Source organism: Empidonax traillii, unplaced genomic scaffold (assembly GCF_003031625.1).
Source record: "Empidonax traillii isolate 1590-97213 ecotype Southwest subspecies unplaced genomic scaffold, ASM303162v1 scaffold187:size1931383, whole genome shotgun sequence".
Taxonomy (NCBI): Eukaryota; Metazoa; Chordata; class Aves; order Passeriformes; family Tyrannidae; genus Empidonax; species Empidonax traillii.
Window position 1 is genome coordinate 572020 of NW_020955380.1, and position 27077 is coordinate 599096.

The 27077-nt window shown below is 47.5% G+C and overlaps 1 protein-coding gene across 4 annotated transcripts in view; it reads right to left on the bottom strand.

The window, feature by feature from the left end:
• Positions 1–27077, bottom strand: part of CACNA2D2 (calcium voltage-gated channel auxiliary subunit alpha2delta 2) — a 231492-nt gene that overhangs the window by 182061 nt on the left and 22354 nt on the right. For 2 of the 4 annotated variants that reach the window (XM_027886436.1, XM_027886437.1), the window contains exon 3: positions 1834–1915. In XM_027886436.1, the coding sequence (XP_027742237.1) occupies positions 1834–1914 (81 nt within the window). In that variant the 5' untranslated portion in view covers position 1915. Of the gene's footprint in view, positions 1–1833; positions 1916–24350; positions 24652–27077 lie in introns of those variants that run through there. The other 2 variants (XM_027886433.1, XM_027886434.1) reach the window with 2 other exon arrangements.

Genomic DNA, 27077 nt, shown 5'->3' on the forward strand with positions numbered 1-27077 from the left:
TGGTGTGGTCCTTAAGTGTCATTATGTACCAAACCTGAACTCCACATCCCAAGTTCCCCCCTAGAGATCCACAGACAGCCTCTACCAGTCCTTTCTCGTGTTTTAACAGCTGCACATTGGAATTTTCAATAGCTCATTTCTTGGCTTCAGGAGGTTTATGCATTCACCAGATACAATAATTAGCTTCCTCCCGTCATAAGATTCCAAAACAGATTTCAAAAAGCCCCTTCAATCCCTCTGTAGTCAGTTTATCCAGAATTAATCCATTGAAGTGATGCATTATGTTCTACCGGAAGAATTAAACAGAAAAAGTGGGAAGCTCTCTTACCTGTAATTGACTGACTGGCCAATAGGAGTCAAGTGCTGGCAAATTGGAGGTGTAATTTCTATTTAATTATGGCATTAAAAAAATTACACGATATACCTATTTAACATGCAAAGGAGTAAAATCAAAGCTAATAAGAATAAACTGTAAGAGAGGACAAAATGTAGTAGCAGTCTTTTTGTTCTTTATAACAGTTCTCTGCTGAAGGGAATGCTGGCTGCTATGCCATTGTATTGCCTGGAAAACTGGCATCCCTGGCTCTGATTCTAAGACCCTGCCAACATGCAAAACTGCATTGCACAGATGCATGGCTACAGTCAAAAACATCTGTTGAAACCCAAGTGGTGTATGTGCTTTTCATGCTGCACATGAAGCTTGTATCAGTCCAGCTGAAGTTCAGTTGGAATGAATGCAAGCAAAGCCCAGATACACCGTTCTAGAGCTCAAATATGAATGCAAATGAATGGATGAACCATGAAGAGTTTTGCAAGCCTTCAGGTAATAAACTCATTTCAAAATGCGTTTAAAAGGCAATAGTGTGACCTCTGTGTTTAGACAATGGGTTACAACCAACAGTATAAAATATAAACAGTTCTGTTTAAGCCAATACAGCTACTAGTGCAGGACAGACAGAGGCCCATAAATTATAGGCATCTGAGAAGAACATGCCACTGTCAGGAGAAAACACAAATACACCCATGCTTTTTCTGGGGTAATGTATTTATCATCCTAGAGAAGCCTGTTTTCTTTAGATTAACACCATAACTCCAAATTGTTCAATGTCAAAACATCCTGTCAGCACAGCAGTGTGGGGAGGGGGAAACGGGGTCTTACTGGGAAGAGGAAACAGGGAGGGTCCTAAAGACTCTTTGATCCACAAACCTAATAAGCCAGAATGAAGCAGTTCTGTAACTGCCCCAATCCAGCCCAGAGCACTGTTGCCAGGAGAAGAGCAGGTCTGGCTCCTGCAGCCTGCTGTGCCCTGGTGTTAAGTCAGGGAGCAGGAGGCAGATGCAAACATCAGTAACAGGATTTTGCTTTGTGCCATTGGAAACAGAAGCCAAACAAGAATTACAGTTTTACCTGCAATGTGTATTTAAAAACACAAGGCTTCCAAAGGCTAGCCAAATTATCCTTTCAACATTTCCTGCTTTGTCAACAGAAGTTTCAAGTTAAAACACAAATTAAGCTACCTTCAGTCCCTGGAGGAAAGGTTAGATGGATTTAAGATGCATTTAGCGTGTCATATAGGAAAAATCCCACAGGTACATGCTCAGATAGCAGTGACATGCGGCCCCAGAGACAGACAGATACAAACCACACTCACTCCCACACACTTGATAAATGCATCAAATTGCCCAGGAACCAGAAGCACAGCCAGCCATGACCCTGCACATGGAGTGAGCTGAGAGGGTGACTTAGTGCAAGTGTTCACACGGGTGATTTCTGCAGATGAGAACATTCATTGCCACAAGGAAGGCAGCACAGGTAAAAGACAGACAGCTTACCCCTCTGAGCTGCTGGACTCCACCAAATATCCTCATCACTCCATCAATCTCCTGCTCCAGCCTCCTGGCCCAGTACTGCATACTGCAAGAGATGGAGAGAAAGAGAGAAAGAGAAAGGGGGAGAAAGAGAGAGAGAGAAAGAGTCAGAGCCCTGACACTGAGTAGATAAGCAAGGGACTGAAGGGAGAGGAAGGAAATCAGTGCCTCAGTTAAGTTCACTGCTCTCCCTCTGCAGCACCGAGTGCAGGCACAGCACCAGGGACACACGGCTTTGAGAATTACGGCTGGGGCAGGTTATAAACTTCAAGACTTCCAAAATTTATGCATAAGGCACCACAGAGAGAAGAGGGGGGCAAGGTACAACAAAAACTGCAAGGCGTAAGGTTTTATTTTCTCCTTATACAAACAGTTGCAGTAGATAATTACTTAAGCCCAGAGTGATTAACAAGGTCGAAGTGATGTGGAGCACAGAAAACAGCTTAGTGCTTCAGCAGGGCTCTGTGGCAGAGAGCAAACCCAGAGCCGTGGCAGGGCCAGAGGTGCCTGTCCCACTGCGGCAATGGATTATCACTGCGGCACAACAGGAGGGACCCGGGCAGAGCCAGGAGCAGCGAGTGCCCGAGGGCTCAGCGGCTCTGCACCTTCAGCTGAGCCCAACCTGAGCCAGGCACAGATTGTGCCAGGTTCACTGCAGGCAGAGCTGCCTCCCTGGGCAGCAGGAAGGGCCAGGAGCTGCCACGTGGCATCTCCTTTGTCCTGAGCCCCGTAGGGCGAGGGAGGATGCCAGGGCTTCCAACAGGTACAGCAACCTCCAAAACATTCAACCACACATTTCTGCTTGGAACAATAACTCCACATCGAAAACAACAACAAATAAACTCTCTTCTAAGTCCACACAACTTGATAACTCTCCTTCTTTTAATGAGATTTCCTGACTCCAGCCGCTGACCACGCAAATGTCAAATCTCCCGTCTGACCTGGAAAAACAACACTCGATTGCCTCTGCACCACTTGGCACTGCCCTCAGTGCTTCTTCCAGAGCAACAGTGCTCTCTCAACACACATAGGGGAAAGGAGGGAAGGAACACAAGGAGGAGTGGAACAGCAACGCAATGGTGGGAGGGGGCAGACCAGCTCGGGGACGATGCACTCTGGTCAGGTTCACCAAGTGGTTTCATTCTTCATGCAAATAGACACCCCCAGGCAGCCCACACACACTCCCACACCACCTCAAACCGTGGAGAGGCTCTCCCAGAGATCAAGGAGCAAAAAAAACCCAACTGTTTTTCAGCTGGGCCTCAGAGGACTCCGGATTGCACAGCACAGCCCAAAAGCTGGGCAGAAATGTCAAAGCAGAAAGATGCCAGAGCAGAGCTTGTGAGGGGTGGGGGGACAAACAGGGCAGAGGGAGGGACTGGCAGATAGACGTGTGTTACTCACACAGGCAAAGCTCATGCCAGTGAATAACATACAGGGCTGTGGATGAAAACAAGATTTAATTGCACACGCCAAGCCTTAGCAGTCTTCCACCGTAACTTATGCCATTTCCCACATTCCTGCAGAGGCAACGCTCTCTCTTTTCCCCTGGGAGCCTGGCTGGGGAGGGGAAATCCAGGAATGAGATGGGTGAAGACATCTGCAAACCCCCCCAGTTCTGCCAAAGCCTTCAGTGGGACTGCAGGGTGAAGGTGCCAGGTCACAGACAGGGCTGGGGGGGGCTGGGTTGGGGTTTTTGTTTCTTTTCCTTTTTCAGTCAAATGTGTTTTATTTGCTATCAAAGGTATATTCAGGTTAACCTGAGTACCAAAGTTACCCATAAATCTTCTGCCGTATTTTCACCAAAAAATATTTATTTTTACACAAGACATTAATTAAAAAAATATGCCCTGGAATACTAAAGCTGGATTTATTTTTTCCCCTCTTCCAGTTTCTCCAGTGAACTGGGAAAAAAAAAAAAATCAATTATAAGCTCATACTCAGCCACAGGTCCAAGAACCCCCACTGAGCACTTATGGAGCTGACACTTTTCCTTAACTTCCAGCTCCGTACAAGATCCTTGATTTCAGTGACACCTGCCTGTGTCAGCTCTCCCCAGGAACACCTACAACACCACAGCAAGGGAAAATTACCACCCATTTTGAGCCGTATCCATCACATTAACAACTGTTCATATCTGCTTAAATGTCACGTATGGCCAAGCCCTCAGAGAGGATTAGTTACAGAGGAAGACAGAGGCATCAATATTACTCTGTTGGCATATCCAAAAGAGACACTGAGTGCTCAGTTGGGCTGGGATTTACAATTAATTTAAATTTAGTCAGTAGATTTGTTTTTAAAAAAATTTTTTTTAAACTTATTCCACCCCCTGCCTCCATCCCAAGAAGTACTACTATTTTAAGGAAAAGCCACTGGGTTTTTCATTCATGATAAAGACTGCAACTCCCTTTAATTGTGCTGCCTTACAGACCAGCAGTTTCCCAAAGAGTCCAGCTAAGCCTTGTAGTACAAGCTTTAGGTACCACTATTAAAATAAAAAAATTTATTATTTACACTATCTAATAAGGAGGGCATTTTGACATAGCTGACATCAGCTTTCTGGATTAAAAAAAAATAATAGCAGAAGCAGCTTCTTTTTTTGGTGTGGTATGGCTACACAAGAGCTTTTGCCAGTGGTAGTAAAAACTCTTTTCTCACCAGCACATCCCTTACCCACATCACAGCACTGTCAAAACCCTCATGTGACCCAACCCATTACTGTGTCCCTCTAGCCCTGGTCACGTCCAGGACCAGAAGTCTTCAGAGTGGGCCACATCCCAGAATTTGGAGGTTTCATTTCACTTGCCATATTTGGGTTGAAAGCTAACATTAAAAAAAGCCAATAAAATACATAAATCCCATTCTTATTCTGTTAAAGTTGACCTTCTGCCTCTCATTTCTCTCTCACTGCCAACACACTTCAAATTTTACACAAGTCAACTGTAGCAAGCATGAAGAGGGTAAAGGAACCGCTAGCCCATGATGAACATGGAGATTTCTCTTTGAAGTGTGTCCCCTCTGGAAGCTGAGAGCAGTAAGACACGGCAGTCACTGCACTCCTGGGCCATTACTGCACGCCTCAGGTGCGTTACAGGGCTCGAGGAGCAATAACTCCCCCAAAACGCGCAGCCGGGAGCGCCCCGCTGCTCCCGTGAAATGTCATTTACAAATAAAGCATAAAGAAAACAGCTGAGGCACTGACTGGGAAGCCACTGGCATGGCTGTGGTGGTGCTCAAGGAAAGCCACCAGGCTCCCTTTATGAGCCATGTGCACAGTCCCCCCTTAAAGCGAGTGCCGCTTCAGTGTTTGCTGCAGTGAACCAAGGCGGGCGAGGAGAAAACCTCTGAGCTCAACAATCTATGATGGCACTCAGCAGCTCTGTGCCTGCAGGAACTGTGTGCAAGGAGCCTGGCAGCCCCACCATCCCCTGTCCCCTCTCTGGCACTGACACACCCAGCACACCCCACTGATCCCCATCATCTCCGCTGGCGCTGTCTTTGCTGGGGAGCCTCCACAGGACTCGTCCAACCCAATAACTTCACAACTACTGTAGGCACATTCAGAATATCCATTAAAAAAAATCTTTAGTATTGAAAAAAAATGTTGTTTCCTTCCCCTGTATATTTTACAGCCTCCTGTGCAACATTTGCAAGGGACATAAGTGATTTTTGAAAACACACCACCATTTATCACTGCCTCTCCAAAGAAAACTACAAAAATGTTAATTGATTTCACAATTTGCATATTTGATTATTCTTAAAGATGAGATAAAGTAGGCTTTAAAAAAGCAGCAGAGCTTCAAAAATGTTTTCTGTGTCAAGCAGCACATCAGGGGGCAAATCACTGCTGTTGCAGTTGGGGTCAGGGAGGAAAGCGTCCCACTTTGTCCCACTCCTGCTCAGTGGGCACATGTTACAGCAGCCCTTCCTTAGGGTTAGGGCACATTTCATGCTTCAGGTGACCCAAGCAGTTGCAGAGACTTCTGTGCTGGTTTCTGAGGCTACACCACTGCTCCAGCTGTGTGGCTTTGGAAGAAAATGATAACTGCCTGGAAAGGCAGGAGACGGACAGGCTGTCCCTGGCCCACATCCTCCCACACTTGAGCACACAACAGATGGCAGCCCGAGTCCTGCTCTTCTCTCACACTCACAGACCAGGCACCAGTGCAAGCCACGCGCTGCCAGCCTGTGTCCAGCACCAGGAGCTGCCACTGCAGCTCAGCCCAGGGTCACTCTGCTCCTCGGTGGCTCAGGGTACGTGGGACAGACCCTTCCTGGGCTGCAGTCACACCTCCTCACAGCTAACCTAGGGCTGGGCAAGGCAGTTACACAAACCACTGATGAACATAAGCCTCAGTGCAAGCCACCTCTCACAAAAGCACTGGGAAAGGAGAAGTAAGAGGAAAGAAAATTAGTTTTCTGCTTGAGGGCACTTTTTTCTTAAAAGAAGCCTTAGGAGAGTGCTTGTTTGGCTGTCAGCAGGAGAGGATGTTAGGGAAAAAAAACAGATTTGGTCCTTTTCTTTTGCTGCCTTCCTGACCCCAAAAATAAGAGAGAGTCACAGAAACATGAAAAGACAAGAGGAAAAACTACTTGCTAAATAGATACACTGCCCCAAAGCTTACGGGGTTCTACAGAGAGTGTGTTCTGTTCAAGTGTCTACACTTCACACAGTGTGTTCAGCCAAGAACGCTTCACTCTGATTCATACGCTTTGGTTCAGTGCCCAAATATTGCTATTTAATAAGGTTATTAATTACTGTGTTGTCTAATTTTTGCTGTGCAGGAACTTCTTATAATTGGCTTATTCCTTCAAGATGCTTAATCCTTTCACAGTAATAGTGTGTGTCAGTGCACACACGTGCACGTGTGTGAGGGCAGTGCCCCCTCGGAGCTCTCCTACATACCTGGGCTGTACAAACCCCACGGGAGCCAATATTTACCCATCAAGGAAAAAACAAGTTGCCTTTTTTTTTTTTTTTTTCCCCTGAAGATACAACTTACAGAGAGCACCTGTTTCTTTCCAAATGACCAAATAATTACTGGCCATGCTTCCAGACATTATCAAGCCTCCCACACTGCCGTTTTATGACTCTGTTTTAATTTAAAGTATGTGCCCAGGTGTTTATAGAAAGGAAGGGTGGGAAAAATTTGCCTGCTGGACTAGTCTTTTCTTAATATTTGTCAAGACATTATTCACCTCTACCATCTGGTCTTCCCTGTAGTAAGAAAGCATCTTTGACATTATTATAGGAGGGAAGGACAGGACAAATGAATATTAGAACTATATCCCAAGGAAGAGGATAAAAAAAGGATAACTGTGGAGTATTTTCAGCCTGCAGGATAGATATAGAGCTGGGCAAAAAGTGAGGGGGGAAATAGCCTAGCAGTTCCACCAAAAAATTGTGTTTCATTAACAGGTCTTGAGCACAAAGATACTTGTAGGTACCTGTGGGAAAACCAACAGTAACCATCAACTTGTCACCAGTGACATTTAGGACAAAGGAAAATTCTTCCTTAAATATGATTTCTCTATTGAAAACCAGAAGCATTAACCATTTAAGGTCTAACTCCACCTAAAAACAGAACAGGCAGTAGGTGTTCAGTGAGTCATAGACATACAGGATGGCAGGGGCTTCAGGAATTCCTCTACCACCATTAACTGCATTGAAACATCTAAATACCTGAACCTTTTGCATGAAGTATTGTCTAATCTGTTCTTTAAATCCTCCTGGGTTCACCTCTGCTGAAGGTGAACCCAAGATCCCCACAGTACCTTTTTCCAGTTCAATTTTTCACCACCTGGTGAAAACATTCCCTTCTTATTCACCCTAAACCTCAGTTCCCTCTTCCCACTTATCCCACCTATAGCAGACACTGAAAAATTCTTATGACAGGCTCCCAAGAACTGGGAGATCGTTATTCTGCCGCATCCTTTGGAGTATAAAAATAAAGAACGGAAGGGCAAACTCAGCTTTTCCCAGCTTTCCCTATTTTGCACTGTTTTCTAAGTATTTCATTCTTTCTGTTGTCCTTGTCTGGATTCTCTGCAGTTTCCCTACATCTCCAAAGGCTGATGCCAAGAAGTGAGGTCAGGTACTCCAACAGAAGCCAAAGCCAGTGCTGTATGAGGAGGAAGACATCACTTCCCCAGTCTTGTCCAAGAAACTACTGAACACTGCAGCACAAATGTCCCCTTCTGCTATGGCAGCACTTTGTTGACTCGAAGTGATCCACAGTAACTCTCAGGATCTTTCCTGCCACGCTGCCACCCAGACAGATATGCTTTATTCTGTATTCGTACATTGGATTTCTCCCCCATAAGTGCATCGCTTTGCATTTGTTTTCACTGAATTCCACTTTGCTGATAGCCAGTTCGCCATTCAATTTTACCAGATCGTTTTGAATTCTGATAATGCCTTCCAAAGTACATCCAACCCCTCCTAGCTCAGTGTCGCCTGCAAATTTTATAAGCATATTTCCCATTCCATTGCTTAACTTATTAATGAAACTATTGAATAAAAGCAGGTCCAGGGCAGATCCCTGCAGGACCCCACTTGAAATGCCCTCCCAGTACGACAAAGAGCCGCGATAACTATTCTTTGAGAGCTGCGTGGCCAATCAAAATATCTTGAATTTCAAACTTTACAAAAAGCTGATTCGGAGTATTTGATATGCAAAGGAGCTGTAGGCCAAAGGATAATGCAGTGAATAATTTAAAGCCTAAGAGTAGATTTGAGGAAAATCACAATCTGATGGTGGATGATTTGCCCACAGACAGAGGAAGGAGAAGGCAGTGAATGTGTTAGTTGGTACATTCGCCCAGCAGTGCTGCAAAAGGCCCCACACAGGCACTGATTTCTTCTGATCAAACACATGCACAACCTCTCATTGATACAGCCATGAAAAGAACCAATGGCAAAGCAACCACAGCCAATATCTCCTGCAGACAAATGGGCAGAGGAGAGAACTTTCCCAAAAGGCCCTTCCAGCCATGAACCCCGTCACTGATCGAGTTCCTCCCATCCTTCTCAGCCTAGAGTTCATCTCCAGGCCATCACTCGATGATGCACCCACTGTGTGATGGATACCTGGATTTTAAGAGCATTACTTGGCAGGACCTGCGTATGAGGATCCCCAAACACGTTAAACTGTGCATCAATTAATCCTCACAGCCTGAAGGGGTAAAGCTGATCTCAGCACATGGCCACCAACTCCTACTCCTGTAAGTGGGGGCAGAACTAGGTACCTCAAGATGCCACCCTATTTTCACCTAGGTTCAATAAGCTCAGCAAGTAGTTCCCTACCACATGGGGAGTCTAATCAAGCCACTTACCAACTGTATAAGCAAAACTGAACCTGGGTGCCTTACCAGAGGAATAAATTAGCTATGGGATTTATGTCTGGACTGTTTCTGCTGCCGTGGGGCTGGTCCTGCAAATGGGAACTTTATCAGGTGGCTCATATACTTTGACATCTCATGTTGTGGTGGCAGAAGCACCAGCACACAACTCCAGGGCTGTAACACAAAAAGAATAAGCCAAAGGCAATGGCTACCAGTACTGGAGCTGTACTGGCGATAGTGGCAGTACTCTCCCCAAAACAACTAACACTTTTTTACAGATCCCAAGCTAGTGCAATGCCTTACCCCCCCCCTCTGCTTTTTTGAAAGCTATGCTCGTATTTTACACCTTGAAACTCTTTCCATGGCACACTTGCTGCTGTGCATCAGCAGCGAGAGATGCCCGTGGCTTCTTCGCACCATCTTCGCACTCCCGTCGCGCAGGATTAGAACTGGGCTCCTAATCTCAAAGCCTGTCACAAATCTAGACTTGAAACAATGAATTAATAAATAAGTGAAGAGGTGTCAGTTTTATGGCACACGCTACCTGCATAAATTTCACCCAATGCAGCCACTTGTCATTTTCAGCACCCCTTGAGACCCCAATGGCTGATAACTCTTGCACGTCACTTTGCAACCCATTATACAGATGAAGTGTTATGATAAAACCTCCCTCCTCACTGACTCCTTCTGTTTTACAGATGCAATCTGAGTGGAGGCTGAAGAGATCCCATCCCCCACGGCAAAGATAAGGTTACAGAGGGTAGGTCTTAGTAAGGATTTTGCAAGCTGCATGAATTATTAAAGTCCTTTATGATATAATGACAGACATATCAGGTTATTTGTTTATTCTGTGTATAATTCATGACTCTCTTGGGAGCTAGATAGAAGTAGGATCGCTTGTTGCATCTTCTTCATTCCAGTAAACCCTCATCACCAGATGGAAGGCTGAACCCCCCTTGAGAAGACAAAACAGCCACGCCTTGCAGGACCTGCACTTGGGATTGGAGATGGGAGAGCTTTTTTCACAGCCTGGAGAAACAGTGAAGCTGTCACTTGAGTACATCAGGCTGGATGGTTAAGTGATGACAGTCCCAGTAGCAGTGTTTCTGTCTCATGCCACCAGAACAGTGTCCACTGAAGCACATGCAGACAGCTTTATGATGAGATCCTATGAGTTGCCCCATGCTCCTGCATCACTGCTGAGCAACAGCAGGACCATCCAAGCTTATGCAGGCTCTTATCAGACTTCACAATCACCACCTCCTGGCTATGCAAATACTACGACACTGAACACATCAAAACAGTTCTCCTTGCTTGGGTCATTTGTGGAGAGTCTGGTCAAGACGTGGGGCAAAGCTTGACGTGGGAGTGCCACGTCCTGATGGCTGGAACGGAGTTTTTGATACATACACTGTAGTCATCTCTCATTTCCCCAGTGTGGTCTTTAAAGGGTGAGGCAGATCTGATGCCATAGCTGCAAACTGGAAATAAAGGACTGTCTGGGGCCCCTGGCAAGAAAGAGCTTCCCAACGTCCACACAAGGTTCTCCACCCAGGGATGCTTCTACTGCCAGGAAGAGTCACACCGCTGTGGAGAGCTGCAGCAAAACATGAAGATGCTCAGTCTGCAAACAGCACACTGGAACTCTTATCAGCCACCACACACTGGAGGACTGCTTTCAGCACCCACCCTGCCCACGGCACATTTCAGCTGAATGGACACAGAGCAGGCACAAATGATTCATCTGATCGCTTAAAGACAAGCCATGTTAAGGAATTTGATAGAGCACTCCTGACTAGTCAGACCTCTGCTGAATTTCTGTCTACAGCTTCTCTCCTAGCCAAAGAAAGATATCATTAACCTCTGCCACAAAGACCTCCTGCTACAAGAGTTATTTAGGGGCATCCATTGTCATTGCTTCAGCCTCAAAGCATGTCAGTCCAAGTCTCCTGGAGTTTCTGGAGTAGTCTCTCACTGCACCATATGGAACATTCCTTAGGGGTTTCTGGGCATCACTGTCACTCCATGTCTATCTAGTTAAACCCCCATCTTAAACAACCCCTCTCCATACCCTCCCCCTACCTGAGAGGTTCCTGGCTCCCCAGAGAGCGTTGTAATCATTGTTATTATAAAGCACTTAGCGATGCTCACTTATTGCATCTCTCACCAGCCAAATACCCAGAACCCTGTTATTTCAAATGTAGTTGCCTTCGTTTGCAGAAGCTCTTCATTGTATTAGTCCCTTTCAGCAATGAAAGAAAAAAGGGTGGGGGTGGAGAGCATTAAAAAAAATAAATAATAGTTTACCGCATTTTATGCCATTACCTCACTACTTTGTGATACACATCTAAAAGCTGTTTGCAAGACCTCTCTTGCTGTAAAGTGGCATCCAGACAAGCTCTAAGGCAGAGACAGAGTGGAAGCATCAAGCCCAGTTCGGTTTGGTCCCAGTACTGCTGCATCACCCAAAGCACTACAGCAACAGAGGTGAAGCTGCCAGCTTTCACAGGTCACCTCCTCTCTGCTCCCCATCCAGCTGGGACAAACACGGCTCCACAGGGGAACAGCATACACATACCACCTTCCCTCTGAAAAGGATACAAGTCTCTATAAATGGAAGTGCCTGAACCACACTGGAAACACTCAGAAGGCGCAACAGGATTTGCTCTACGTGCTCAGGACACTGATCTGTCAGGCTCAGTTTTCCCATCTCCAGCTGCAGACAGCTTTTCACACTGAAAAGGATTCCCCTCCTGTCCTGGAGGACCCCATGGAAGGAGAAGGATGAGCTGGAGCACCTTCAGGAACCGGGATGCTGTGCTAAGCACAGTGGGAGTTTTCCCTGCTGCGAGAAAACTCCACTCCACAATAAGCTGCCTTCCCTTTCCAAAGGAATGGGTCACTGGGAAGCTCTCCTGGAGCCTAAGCACAGATGTGTCCCTGTCCTTGCCAGATGCCCCAAGCTGATAAGCCAGCAGTGCACCCACAACCTTGGCTTCACAACTATCAGTCACCATCCACATCCCCTCCCCACTGCAACACCACAGTTGAAGCAGACAGTGCAACAGCCCATCAGACATCATTTTGAAGGGGCTGGTCAACGTTAAACTGGCAAATCCTCCTAATATGTCCAACAAAAATATTTTCTGTCTTTTTTCAGGAGGGGAGAATGGATCTACCAAGGCAAAGAAGTAGTCCCAAACCCAGACGGACTTTTGGGAGCAGAGTCAGATCTGCAACTGAACATCCTGATGCTAAATTTGATGTTTGCCCCTTGAAGACACTGCCAAAAAGCAGGAAACTCACACAGCTGTGGGTACCCCACAGCAGGTTTTCTCCCAGCCCTCACACACAGTACTACTTACATGTAACTGGAATCAAAGATTACAAGATAGCTCTCTTTGCTGCTTTTCTAAATGAATATTAACATTAAAACCAAAAACATCTGACATCCCAAAGCCCTATGAATAGAATGCCTCGGACTCTTTTCTGAAGAAAAAAAACTCCCAGTCTCCAATGTGGTCCTCTCAATGGGGCCTGTGACATCACGAGCCCCTTTCTATTTAGAATAATGACTTCTTCCACACGCCAAGAGATTTGAAATTACCTGTGAAATATATTTCCCTAGGCACAGGCTCAAGAAGCATGTAAATTACCCGGCTTAATGGCCTCCAGAATTTCTCTCTGAGACAGACACAGGGAGCAGGAAATGTTCAGATGGTATCTCAGGTCCCACCCAAGGGGGGCTAAATGTCTGAGGGATGGTCAGCAGCTACTGCTCTGCAGTTTCCCCAGTAACTGGTCCCACTGGTGAGCATTTGCCACAAAGAGGCAATGGGCACGAGCTCCAATTCTAAATGGGTGCATCATCAGCACAAAAGTGCAATTTTAAAGAGAGCATTTCTTGGGAAAGGTGCCTAGCCATAATTTACATGGCACAAGGAGCCAACGTAGGGCTTATGCAGCAGAGGGCACCCATTTAATTTGCAGAAGTCCAGTGCTGAGCACTCAGCAAGAAAAGGTCTCTTGCCCTCCAGCTAACTGCACGGGGAACAGCACTGCCCAAGCTCTGATGTTCAGGCACTTGCCAGAGAACAGTGTCCTTCAGAGAAGCTTTTCATCCACAAGGGCAGTTCCCACCCTCCCAACACCAAAGAAAGGAACAGGAGTCCAAATCCTCCTGCCCATGCTTTTTGTTCCTGCAGCTGAATCTGATGCCTTGTTAGTACAGAGCAGAAGAAACATTCTCCCCAAAACGAAGAGCATGAATTCATTCAAGGAACAGAAGAGGAGTAATTATGTGATTTGGTTATATTTCCTGTTCCACCACTGACATACTGGACTCTCTGAAGCCTCAGCAAAATGAGCAATAGGAAAGTGCTGTTGCAAAATGGATGTGCAAAACTGTGACAAGGACCGGAGGATGGAGAACAGGACAAGATGCTCACACTGCAGTGGGGAGGGACAGGGAAGGGGGACAATCCCAAGGGCATCGTGAAAGAATCACCTGTCTCCCCAGGGAACAAGCCTGAGGCACACAAGCTTTGTTCCTGATGCTTGCCAAGACTGACAGGTTGGTCACCCTTTAACACACAGTGGACAGAAAGTAGGCCAGAAGGTCAATCAGGGATAAGAGAACACCTGGGAGATGGGCCTGGCAATGAAAAAATGGGCCAAATTCCTCAGTGTAAACCTCCTCAGAGCAAAGGTGTAAGACAAGGTCTTTGCTGAAACTCTTCTAAAGTGAGAACCTGCCCTCATTCTTGGCCACAAGCATCTCGCTAACCCACATACTGCCAGAAGCTGTGGTATCACAGCGAGATTAACACAGAAGCAATTTTAAAAAACAGCAATTTCCAAGCTAATTTCCTCACTCACAAGCGTGCCACTAAGGGCTGAAGTCCGTCTGGACTCCTCACAGCTATCTGTGCTCAGGATTAACTACACAACACTGCCAGTAATGCAAGCACTCCACTACTCAGAAACTATTAGAAGATAAATATTAAATCTCAGTATCATAGCAGTACAAAATAAATGAGGAGAGGGAATGTCATTGTAATAAATACTGTAACCAAGCCAAATGAGGAAGCAAGGTTAGTTTCATGTGGAAAATTAGACCAAAAGAAATGCAATATATTTGAAATAGTCCTTGCTTTGGTTGTGGGATGTGGACTTTTGTGCAGTGAACCTCACAAACTTCATAGCAGTGCCACAAACTGCAGTTCAGCCAGTACTGCAGGTTGGCAGCTGTGGGATGAAAAGGCATTCTAGCCACCAATTCCACCCAGCCCTGAAGCACCAGGCCTTGCACATGAACCCTTCATCTAACACATACTGTTAAGAGGAGAAACTGCAGGCTTAGGCATTACTTGTAGCCCCCAAAAGGCCTCAGGTAATGCAGCAGCAGCTGGAGCATCTCACCTGCAGCCCAAGCAGGTCCCATTTCCCACACTGCACTCACTCTGATATTCCTCCATAAGAAGGACAGGTGCTATTTACCAAACCTTTCCCTTCTGCAGCTGCTTGGTGTTCTCTGAAAGAAACTTCACATACAAGAACCCTTATGTTATCGAGTGAGATCTGGTAACAGCTGAAATGGCCCAAACACAGCAATACGTAGATTTAACTAAGAAGGTCGAGTATTACACAAGCCACCATAAAAACACATCTTTCTTTCTTTCTGGCAAGTGGCAAAGCTACCCTTCCACCAGCCAGCTGTGACTCCAGAGAACAGGATGGGGTCTGGCAGCCACCTCCCCACGAGAAGGCGGCTGGCCACGCGCTCAGTAGCCTAAGAGTCCCCAAATAAGTGACATTTATTAAGTGGCCCTTATAAAATAAAAAAGGCAAGGCTGCTTTCAGCACACATAATCACGTTCATAAACTGCACAAACCAGCAGTGCTTTCAGCACGAGGCGCCGCTTGGAGTGGTGTCAAGAGCAGAAGGGCAGGAAAAGATTCCCACACAGCAGCGTTGCCACAGGCAGTGCTCCATGCAGAGCATCAGCCTTGGGATGCATCCTCACCTCAGGCTTGGGAACGCTGTGCCTGCTCGAGCAAACACGGCCCCAGAAGGGCTGGCACCACAGGGCTGCAAGAAGGGGGAAAGGTATGGGCCAGCTCAGCACTCCCAGTGCTCAAGCGAGACCTCGTGCCAAAATGTGGCTGTCAGAGCCCTTTTGTACCCAGCTGCTCCATCCTCATGTCTGGGCAGGGAGCACAGGGAAGCAGGGGGAAATTGAGGGGATAAATTCACCTGTGGAAGGAGCCACTTCACAGGAGAAAGAGCCCCAAGCGCCCAGCAGGCAGTAGGGGTGAGACAGAGCTAGTTAGATTTTTCTCCAAAGTAAAGACTAGATCAAAACAAATAAACATAGCAAGGAGCAAGTGACACAGAAAGGTTCAATTTAGCCTTAAGATGATGGGTAAACAGGCGGTTTTGATGTCAGAAATGCCAACACAACATTTTTGCTGCTGGGTCAAACAGGCGGGCAGGTGCTAAATGGGGTTATTTAGAAACTGGGAGCAAAGCGCGAGCAGATAGTAAATGTGTTAGATGTGTTTCTTTTCTCCATTTCACAATAAAAATCACATCAGAAGCAACCACAACCACCACCATATTTAAAAGAAAAAGGCCTGAAAATTTCCCCCAGCATAATCCCACAGCGTGGTTAAACCAGGGATTAATTTGTCCCAGTATCTTGGAAATTTTCTTGACAATTCTCAGCTTTTAAACCTTCACAGCTGTAGCAGAGCACAGCACACCAGACTGACAGCAGCAAATTCTCCTGCATGGTAACAAGCCCATCGTTAGGAACGGCTCAATCAGAAGTCCCTCAGCACTCAGCCAAGGAGGGGCACAAAACCATCCCTGTTCACAGAGAGGGTCCCTTCTGGCCTGTGCTCTTGGAAGTGCTTTTATTCTGCGGGAGGCAAAATAATGTCATCAGTTTGGTCACTGATCAACAATTATTAAGACTTTCCAGCCAACAAAAACAGAATAAATAAAAACTAAGAGCTGCGTGAAGAGAAAAATATTGATTTTTTTTTTTTTTCATACTCATGTAATCTACCCTCCTTCCCAGAGCAGGCAGGGGAAGAGGGGAAAGCAGAGTGCCCACAAAGCTTTGACGCATGCCTAGCTCACCATCCTGAAACCCTTTTCAGCTCGCAGGCCTTGAATAATTAAATGCTGTTTCTTCCACCCTTTTTTTCCCCTGGTATTCATGACACACTGCTGCAGAAGGTTTCCTTCTACCTGGGCAAGGGGCATCCCTCTCTCTGCAGAGGTACTGGGAGCACATGAGCCCACACAGTACTTCCCACACACGCTGATCCCAAGAATGTGACACTACACTGAACGCTCAGCAGAGACCTCTAATTTACAAGACTACCTCAGACATGAGGAAACGGCACTTTGGCTCCTCCTGGGTCTACTGAGTTCGTTATGGAGCAATAAAAAGACGTTCAGCCACTCACAGCCCAGAATCTGACTCAATCTTCAACACCTGATAAAGCTGAACATTAAGTGCTTCGCTTGGCTTGAGTCCGTCTCTATTCTGGTGTTCACGATACAGCTGCCAAAAATCTGCCTGTGAAACCCACCATAGGTTAGAAATGCAAACAAGGCACTGCATTCCTGACCCTCCCTGTGTCAGCGTGTACAGAGAGTGTTCACTGGCCACAACAGAGAGGTATTATTACATGAAATTTAATAGCTCTGAGAATTCAAATACAAGACTATCTCTGGTTCAACAGAAATTACAGCACTGAGAGGTTTATACATTTTTGATGGGTAAGTAGCTTATACAAGGTTGGCTCTGGAAATTATTTGGATATATGCCCCTTGTTTTGCTTTCTTATTTGGGTTATTAATGTGAACTCGGACCTTAGATATGGGATTCTTCTGGACTGCCGAATATTAAGTGCTCACTGGAGAAGAAACAGAGCCTGACAGCAAACCGGCAACTTGTGACAAAAGTTTCAGGACCCAGCTCTGCTATGAGTTGAGAGGCATTGGTATTTATAAGGACAATCATATCCTCATTTGTCACTTCAGTGGAGATGGATATAACACTTTCCCAATTCTTTCCACCAATTCAACCATTTAAGGGCTAACTTGGTGCTCCCAAGGCCAAGAGAAGCCCAAAAGTTTATCAACAAATCAGGTACCCAAGAAGCAGCCACACCATGAACCTGTACTGTGCCTGCTGCATCACTGATTTTTAGCTCTGGAATGATGTTCCAGCAGGGCCTGAAGCAAGGCAGCACGCTTGCTGCCAGGACTCCAGCTCTTACTGCCCTCGCTCTCCGTGTTGGATAACACTGATTTAATGCTCCTGTGGACACACATCTTCCAGGTTATCCTGAGCAAACCTCTCTGGTCCACAGCCACGTGCTCTGCACGCTTGCAAGCCTTCCAGTTGCTGAATGCCACTCAGAAAAGCCTGGCCAGCCCTGGCCTGATCCTTCATTTAGTGGAACTCGGGTAAGAAAACCTCACCAAAATGAGTATATACTCTACCGAAACTACCCCTGCAAATAACATTCCTATAGATGGGAAGCAGCCAGTATTTTGGTCATGAGATTTTCACCCTTCTCTGTCCTCATGTCTGTACTCCCCCCATCCCTTCCGCCCCCCACCCTTCCCTGAAGCATAAGTTGCTTTCTAACACTACACGGATTTTTGCTCCAATGCACAGCACGATCAAACTAATTCGCACTTCATTGCTCTGCACACCTCATCATTTGCACATGAAAACAGCAGTCCCTCTATCCCTCCACTTGCTGCCGATCTCTTCCTCCTCCTCCACCCTCCACGTCCTGTACCTCCTCAGCACAACTCCACTCCGGAAGCTGCAGTGAAGAGGCTCACATTACCAGGACTCCATTGCTTTCACAAAAATTTACTAGCTCGCTGTGAGACCTCATAAATAATTCAAGAAGACAACCTTTGTCAGGTAAATGAACGTGCCTTTTGTAATCCATCACCCCGGGTTTTCTATCACAGGGATACCCGTACTCTCTGTAGGCACAACCCCTATTGATTCATGAATTCCCCAAGTGTCACTGTGGGACACGGCAGAAGAACAGTTTTGGCACCAGCAGAATCCAAGGAAACCCAAAGTCTACCCAGGGCTTCAGGAGATTCTTAACAGATCCCCACTGATGCAGAAGTATCTCCAGCCCAGGCTATGGAAAGCGCAGCTCCATCCCCACCCTTCAAGGACAATGAAAGAAGGAACAAGGTCGAGGGAGGCAAGCGCCATTCTTACTAAAGATCTCCTTTTCATTCCAGGAATTTCAGGGATTTTGACACACACCGGAGCTAAAAATCATGTTGCACCCCGTGCTTCTTGCATTTAAGTCCACGCATATCAGTGGTATTACTGTACAGAGGCACTCAGACAAGGGCAAACTCAACCTGTGTTTTGACAACTGTGCCCAAGGCTTTGCCATCAGCAGCGCTATTGTACTAGACGGTTTACACCTCCATTTAGCACCCAATCTGACTGCTGTCAGCAATTACCTCCTCTGGAGTTCTCAGCCCCAGCCAGAAGCCTGGGGAGGAGATTTCATCCTGGTTCTCCTGAAGGGCATCTCCCGTGCCCCGGGGGAAGGTGTGCAGCGCAACCATCCCCACCAGACCGAGAAGCAGCTTCTGAGGAGGCGGCACGGTGGCCTAATCACAGGCAATAATAACAACCTTGGCGTGGTTAATGAATAGATACAGAAACTACAGACCGTGCACCCTTTGTCGGGCCTGACTGCCATTCGGATCGTTGTGTCTCTCGCCCTGCAGCCCTTTCACCCGTCACAAGCTCATCTGCTTAAATACCCTGATCACTCACGCGTCAGTCAATGCGAGAAACACTTGGCCTTACAGCGGGAGAATGAATCCTCTCGTCTGGGTAAACACCTTTTATTTCTTTTGATGCTTCTGACCAGAAGATAATGGCTGAGACAGAATGGGAAGGGTCATAGGACAACTGTCAAACTTAGGAAGAAAATCCACTCGCGTTCTCCAAAAGATCAAATGATTCAGCCTGAAGAAAAACATGCCAATAGCTTGTTGATACAAACTAATTCTCCAGTAACAACAATTTGTACAACCCGATTCCCTGTGTAATAATAAACTTGAGGATGAAGGCTAGATTACAAGCACGGCTCTAAAACAACAAACAACTACCAAGACCCTGAGAGAAAAAATATTTTTGCTAACAAAACACATTTTGCCTTCAAGAGGCTCCTAGAAAAATAAATATCGAAATGTACAGATACCGTCTTTTCTTGCTGAATATTTCACTCAAGTAGTTTGCTTGGTAATGACTTTTGCTTTTATTTCATCCCTCTTGAGTATTTCATGGGCTGAAAAAGCCTTGTCTGACTCGTGCACATGTACAGTGTTACAGGGTGCAGACGCCCCAGCACTTTAAGCCCTCGAGAGCCTTTTTGATGGCTTTTGAAGCCAAAGGCAGGAAGCTCGTTCAAGGATAAACTTTCAGGTTGCCATTTAGACTCTCTGTAACCACCTTCAGCTTTTAAGGAGCTGTTGCACACACACGTACAACGCACACGAAGCTTCTTTACAACAGAGCTGCTGAACTCTGCCTGGCAAACACCGAGCACGAGCCCATTTCCACCCTCAGGTTTCTGTGCAGGAGCCTTATCGATTTCAGTGGGAACCCACAGGTGTTCTCGAGAGAATTTCAATTAACAATTTCTCAGTGTATACAGTCGAAAATCTCCAGCTCCTGAAACCACAGTCTTCAAGGGGATGATTGCAGACAGGGTATGTTGTTGGGGCATCACAAGGAGAGGCAAGAAAGGGTTAATGCCCTGCTCTTTCCCCATGTGAGAACTGAGCAGGAAGCATTCAGGAACGGCAACAGGAATGGAGAAGAAAATTCTAAATGCCAAAGAAATACTGCAAATGGCTTTTAAAGAACATTTGTTCCTCTCTGTGAGGCTCTTCTTTTATGTCTGGGAAGTTCAGGGTGCCTCTGCACACCTCAGAGAGGCTTCTCTGCCACCAAGCACAGCCTGCATAGGGCTGCTGCAGGGACACTGGGTGTTTGTGCCTCCACTGGGTACAAACTGTCACAGAGGCTGCTCAGCCCTCGTGGGGACAGAGCTACATTATCTGTCAGTCACTCATGGTGGTAGATTGCCCTCCTAGGGAGCTGTCTCTCTGCTCAGATGAGCACAGCAGAAGACAAGCGGGGCCATCTCCCCCACTTCTTCTCTGCTCCTTTTTCACAAATTCCCTTCCCAAGCATCAGAACCATAATTGGAAGAGATTTTCTGAGTGCACAGCAGGTGGGCAATGGAACAAGAGAAGGAACTTCCTCTACATGGCATCATGCAAACCCTAATGCATCCAGTTCTAATAGAGTTATTTATTTCAAGCCCTGCTAGCCCAGATGTGCCATCACTACCAGCATCATTAACCTCATTTGGGGTGAAATGACACAAGTACAAATCAAAATCTGCTACAAAGAAGCAACTAATTTGGAAGAGGCAGCCTCAGGCCCACCTTCCAGCAGGGATGGGAAGCTATTAGGCCTTATTGTCCTAAGCAGGAGCCTTTCACTGCTCACTATCCAACAGGAACACAGGTCACACCTCCAGCCTGCTGCCCAAAACAACTGTCTGCGTCTGACAAGTGCTAAATCCACTGGGGAAGCAGGACTGGCGCTCTCCCCTGCAGCCATGCCTTTCTCCTGTGGCTGGCTGGGCAGAGATGCCCTGCAGAGCAGCAACGGAGCCAAGCGGACGCGCAGCAATTCCGCGCACACCTGCCTCCTCACGACAAGCAAATGGCTCGCCACCCTCTAGCAGATGGCAATTTTCTTTCAAGTCCAAGTGACAAAAAGCCTCGCTGCAAAGTGAGGAGGGGGTTTGTTCTGCTCCCCAGGAGCGGTATTTGCAGCCACGTTCCCCAGCACTCAGACGCACACGATACCCACGAAGGGGAGGCAGCAGCAGTACAGGTGCAGGACTCCCCTGGCCGACCCGGCTTTCAATCACCTAACGCCAAATCGCTCATAAATTCAAGCAGAGGTTGTTACTGTGCTGCCACAGGAATCCCTCTGTGTACTATTTAAAAGAAAAATTAACTGCAACCAACAGCCTTTCCTTCCACAGCCATTAATCCCATTGACCACACAGATGCACGTTCTTGTACGTGATGATTCCTAAAAGGAGCCGTGTCAGTCAGTGGACATCACCTAACACGCTCGCCCCAGTGGGTTTGTTCCAATCTGGGATTTTGCTTTTTAAATCTCAATGAGAAATTCCCCTTTGGACAACTGGCTGAGCCGAGCTTTCCTTAGCTCAGCGTAAGATGATTAAAACCATGCTACCCGAGAGGAGAGAGATAATGTAGAACACCAGCGATTTATCAGGGACAGAACCAAGAATCAACACACTGACAATAATTAATACAATTGTAACCAAAAATAAAAAAGAAAAATGTTCCTTATTTTCTTCTCTCTCCCCCCTTAGGCAAAATATCCTAATCACTCAGTCTGCTGCCTGCCAGAATGAAACAATTCTGGGGCTGCTTAAAAAAGCAGCCTGATTTCTGAGAGTCCGGGAGTGAAAGATGACTTCAGTGATTTACAGAGAAAACCTCCAAAGACAAACATGTTTCTAATCAATGCTCTGAATCACTCACAAGGGTGCATTGTCCAAAGTAGGAGAAAATTGGCTTATAACGGGAAGAATTTAGCAGCCCATCTCATCAGCTGAACTCAGCTCCTGACCGACAAATCCGCCAAAGAGATTGAAGTTGTATCCAGCCTCTTTAAAAACAAGGAAGGTGCAAACAGGTAACTACTCAGGGGGAACAGTCAATTAAGGAGGGTTGTTCAAGCCTTGGTGCCAGTTACCATTGCACTCTTTACTCCCGTTAAGTATTTCCTTCCCGAGAAACAATCACGGCAGCCCTAGGGCAGAACTCGCCAGGCATTTCAGCCCACGTTACAGCATTAACCTACTGCCCAGCAATTGTGCATCATCATCAAATATCCATTCGTGACTCTTCTCTTCTCTGGGTTCACAGAACAGGTCATAAGGGGAACCAAACGAGCAAGAAGATACCAGGTCAGGCTGAGGTCTTGCATCCCTTCTGAGTCTCTTCTCCAGATGCAGCCAGACTGCATTGATTCCCACCAGAGACACACACACAGTAAGTGGCGTTTTCAGGACCATTCCTTCATATTTGCAAGAAATGAGGAATCTTTGCCAGTGGGTTCAGTTTTTGCTCATCTTGCCTCGCTCAGCGCAGGATCAGGCCCACTCTGATAACTCCACTGATAAGAGAGCAGAGCTAACAAAATATAGCCTAGTAAACCCCACCAAATTAATTAGAATAAAGCTGCTTCGGTTAAAAAGCTGGCACTGTTTATTAAAACAACATAGACAATAATGAGTCTGGGCGACGGAAGACCAGCACATCATTTACAAATAATACGCCTTTCTATGTCTCTCGGTATAGGAACCTTCTTGTAAAACTTTCTGCAGTTAGAAAGAAAACACAGTTTCGACTCACAACCTGGTATCCAGAAGAGATTTATTCTAGAATATGATTCTGTGTTCTGAATTTAAAAAGAGAAAGCAACAACTTACAATCCACAAAAAGCTACTGAAATATCAAAAACATCTCACAAACTTTATCTGCGCTTCACCATGTACATAATCCCCTTTACTTCCATAGGAATTCTCATGGAAGCAATGATCGTTCATGTAAGAGCAAGGCTGGATCAGGCCGTAAAGCTCTGCTACTCGGACGAGAACTGGCATGTTCCCTCCCCCTGTAGGTAGACATTTCTCAGGGTCTTATTCTGAAGAATTTCTGTATTTACATGACAGCAAGAAAAGGGAAGCCATCGGCTCCCAGAGGTCAAAGATATTTGGAAATACGTAGAGACAACCCAAAAGAATCCAGAAAGAAGCTGTCTGAATGGGAAGGATTTCTAAATAAACAAACAACCATGCCTTCGGTAAAGCCAGATATTAACACGGTAAGCTACAGCTCTCCCAAATAAACAGCACTGTTTCTTCTGCCGATAAGCCTTCTTTTCAGAAGGCCTGACTACATGCTTGTAAAAATGTACTTTGAGATCAAAGACACTAATCTAAAGGGCTTTCAAAAATACTCCCTGTGACATATATATATGCAATGTATTTCTATTCTTAAGCAAATCACAAATGACAAGAAAATTGTGACATAAAGCAGTGCACATCCACTGGGGCAGCACAAAGTTAAGGGCAACACTGCTATTATTAACTCTATGTCATTGAAATCTTTCCCCCACCTTCAGAAACGCAGACTGTAAGGACACGGTGTCAGCCTTTACTTTGAATCGTCTGGATTTCTTTCCGTTTTGTGTCAACAAACCTCAGCATTTCATAACGGAGATGACAGCCTCTTAAAATACATCTCGGCAAGGTTTCACATGGATGTGTGGAGGGGGACAGGCTTAAGGGTTATCACGGTAGGCAAGAGAGCCTACCGTGTTAGCAAATATTCCCAAACCTTAACTTCCAAAACGTTCGCTTTCTTCAAAAAAAATCTATTTATATCCTTCCTGCAGCGACTCTCCAGTCCCCCACCCCCTCACCCAAATGAGCTGCTTTCCGACTTTCAATAGATTACAGCCAATTTCGGTCGGTCCAGAGGGAGAGAGAGGAAGACCCGCCAGCTCGGATAGCCTGTGGAACTATCCAGCTATTATTAGTTTATGCTCAAACTCCGGTGGGCACGGCCGGTTTGTGGGTACCATATTGTGTGCTTGAAAACGGGGATGGCGGGGGAAAAGAGAGAAGTCCTTTTTCGGTCTTTCCCCCCTCTCGCCGCACGTTAAGGCTCCGACAGCCGCCCTGCGGACCGGCACCCGCCGGGGAAGTTTGTGCTTTTCCAGCAACTTTGGGTCTCGCTCCTCGCCCCGCCGCTCCGGCGGGGAGCGGGCGGAGACCCCCGCGCCCGCCCGCATCCAGCGCGCCGGCACCGGCAGCGCCCGCCGCGGCCCCGCCGCCGCCGCTCCCCCGCAGGCCCCGGGGCGGCCCCGCGATGCGCCACCGCGCCGGGCCGAGCCGAGCCGCGGGGTCCCGGCCGGGGCGGCGGCACTTACGTGTGCTGCTGCGGGAAGCTGTAGCCGTGCGCGGCGGGGGCGGCGAGGAGCAGCAGCAGGGCCAGGTGGCCGCAGAGGGCCGGGGCGACGGGCGCCGCGCTGCCGGTCGGAGCCGCCATCGCCATGTTTCCATTAACGGCGCGGCGGGGAAGGGGCAGAGGCGGCCCCGCGGGGCGGGCTCCCCCCGCCGCCACTCGTGCGACGAGCGCGGCAGTCCTCGGCAGGGGCGGGGGGCAGCGCCACGCCGGCTGCGGACACCGACCGCTCGCTCGCCCCGCTGCCTGTCCGCGGCGGGCCGGCACTGAGCGCCCGCCGAGCGCTACTTTCCCTCAAATAGGCGGCCCGGCCCGGCCCTGCCTCCTCCCCGCCCGCTCCCTCCCTCCCTCCGGCCCCCCGCGCCGCCCCGGCCCCCGCCGCCCCGCCGCCGCAGCGCATGCGCCCGCCCCGCGCCCCCCGCCGGTCCCGCCGCCCCCGGCCCCGCACCGGGATGGGGCGCCCCGGACCCGCATCGCAACCTTCCCCTCGCCCCGCCCGCGCTCTGTCCCCCGGCCCCTCTGCACCCCCATCCCTCCGGGCACTGCCCCGCTGGCTCGTCCCCCCCGCTCGTTCGCATCCCCCGCGCGGGTCTGTCACTGCCATTCCTGCCCGGGGACCGCGTTCCCCTGCGGGGCCACCTCCCGGAGACGAGGCAGCGTATGGGAATCTCCGGTTATGTTTAATAATAATAACAGCAGCTATGATTTTTTTTTTTTTTTTTTTAAGCGCGCTGTGACTTCGGGGAGTGTTCCCGGGCGCGGCAGGAGGGCAGGCAATAAATTCAGAATAGCGGAATTAACAATTGCAGCCCCGAAATCACCAGGGTTTCTGAGCCAGACTTTTGAAGGCCTGGGTTTTGCAACGCTGTCTTCTGGGTAGCTGCAGCGTAATTTCATCTTCCCTAAACTCAAACCCAAGCTGCTCGGCTTCGCGGGAACTGCCCACTGCCAGGGCAGGGACAGCTGGGAAAGGCAGCGGCAGGAGCCCTGTCCACAGGCTGTCCCCTTCCCTTCCCAGATAGCCTAAATCTGCATAATCTGGAGCCAGGCGATGCGTAGCACAAACTTGCCCTCTTTAACTTCAGAAAAGGAGTACTACTGGCAAGATGGCCAAATCTGGACAGATCTCTTTAGGAAGAGCCTCACAAACTAGATATCAATGCTTTAAAGTTGCAAAGGCTCCTTGGTCCTGCCCACTGTAACAACGAGGCAGCAGGACAGGAGCCCCTGGCAGTTTGGATTCCAACACAGAGGTTTAAAAGCCTTCCAGTTTGGGAAGGGGAGAGGATTTCAGTGAGGGATTGCTTCTCTGAAGTGCTCATGTCCTCCTTTGCAGGAGGGCTTTTCTTCTGCCGATGGATGCAATTGCCTCCACCCTTTGTTTGGATGTGTAAAAGAAACATTTTGGAGTAACATAGAATCAGGCTCAAACTCCCGGTATCCCAGGGGCACTGACAGTGCTACCTAAACTCATGTGGTCCCATCCAGGAACAACACGGATTTGATGCACCAACTCCAGCTCGAGCTGGTTCACAGAGCCAGTCTGTTTTTTAAAGAGGTAGAAAAACACTATTGCTTTCCCAACTCATGTTGGAACTCAGCAGTAAAACCCACTCTTGAAGCCAGAAAAGCGATCTTGCAAAAACATCAGACCCTGATCTGATAAGTTCAACACAGAAATTAATAGGCACAGTAACTTAATACTTCAATAAATTATTGAGAAATAAGTCAGTATTCCCTCTGTAGCTCCTGTACCACATGCAGACTAGAACTATTCTTTGCACACTCTTCACGACACAGTCTGGTTTTGCATTCTGTATTTCAGCTGCACATAGCACACAGTTTAAGCCTGTTTTGCATGGGCTATTACAGCTGAAATCACAGTTACTGACCTGTCATATAGAAGTTTCCAATTTACAACCTCCAAGTGTGTTTCAGCAGTGGTAAGTGGATAATCTCTAGTGTATACATGGGAAACAGAGCGACAATAGGATAAACAGCTTGTCCTTTGCTGGCAGTCAGCAGCAGATAGCAAACACTCTTCATTGTGTAGAATTTGGCTTTCCAAACTCTTGAAAGACAAAGTCTGTTGTCTGTTACATCCCTACTTTCTTTCCCAGAGGACCTGGGTTAGCATCTGTCTAACAGACACAATTTAACTCAAGATACTAGCCCACAGGGGCCAGATTTTAGGTTCCCACTCTAACAGGATAGCCAGGGCTCAAGAGGCAACATCACCATTGCCAGATATCCTTTATAATATGGGATTTTTCTGCATTATGCAATCTGATCCTCTGTCCTGTAAGAAAAGCTCAGGGACATGAGTGTGTATGTATTGCCACGGCTATCAAGTGCTTTTCCCAAAGCCTGGCATCGAGCAGCTGGCTGCTCTGCAATTGCAAATGCACTGCATGTGAGCAGCAGCCCCAGCGCTGGATGCTCCAGCCTGTGCTGGAACTGTGTGTGTGTGTGTGAACAGAGCAACTCACCAGCACAGGCACAGCCACCCGACACATTCTGGACAGCCAGGGTGATTTATTTCTTTGAGACATGGCTCTCCAAAGTCCTTTACAATTGTTTTGTTTTGATCCAGACACCAATATCCTTCAGAGCAAAATTTGACCTTGTGGTCTTAACGGTGGGAGCAGATCTCTAGATGTCAAGTAATTACTTTCAAATGCGGGTGTTTGGG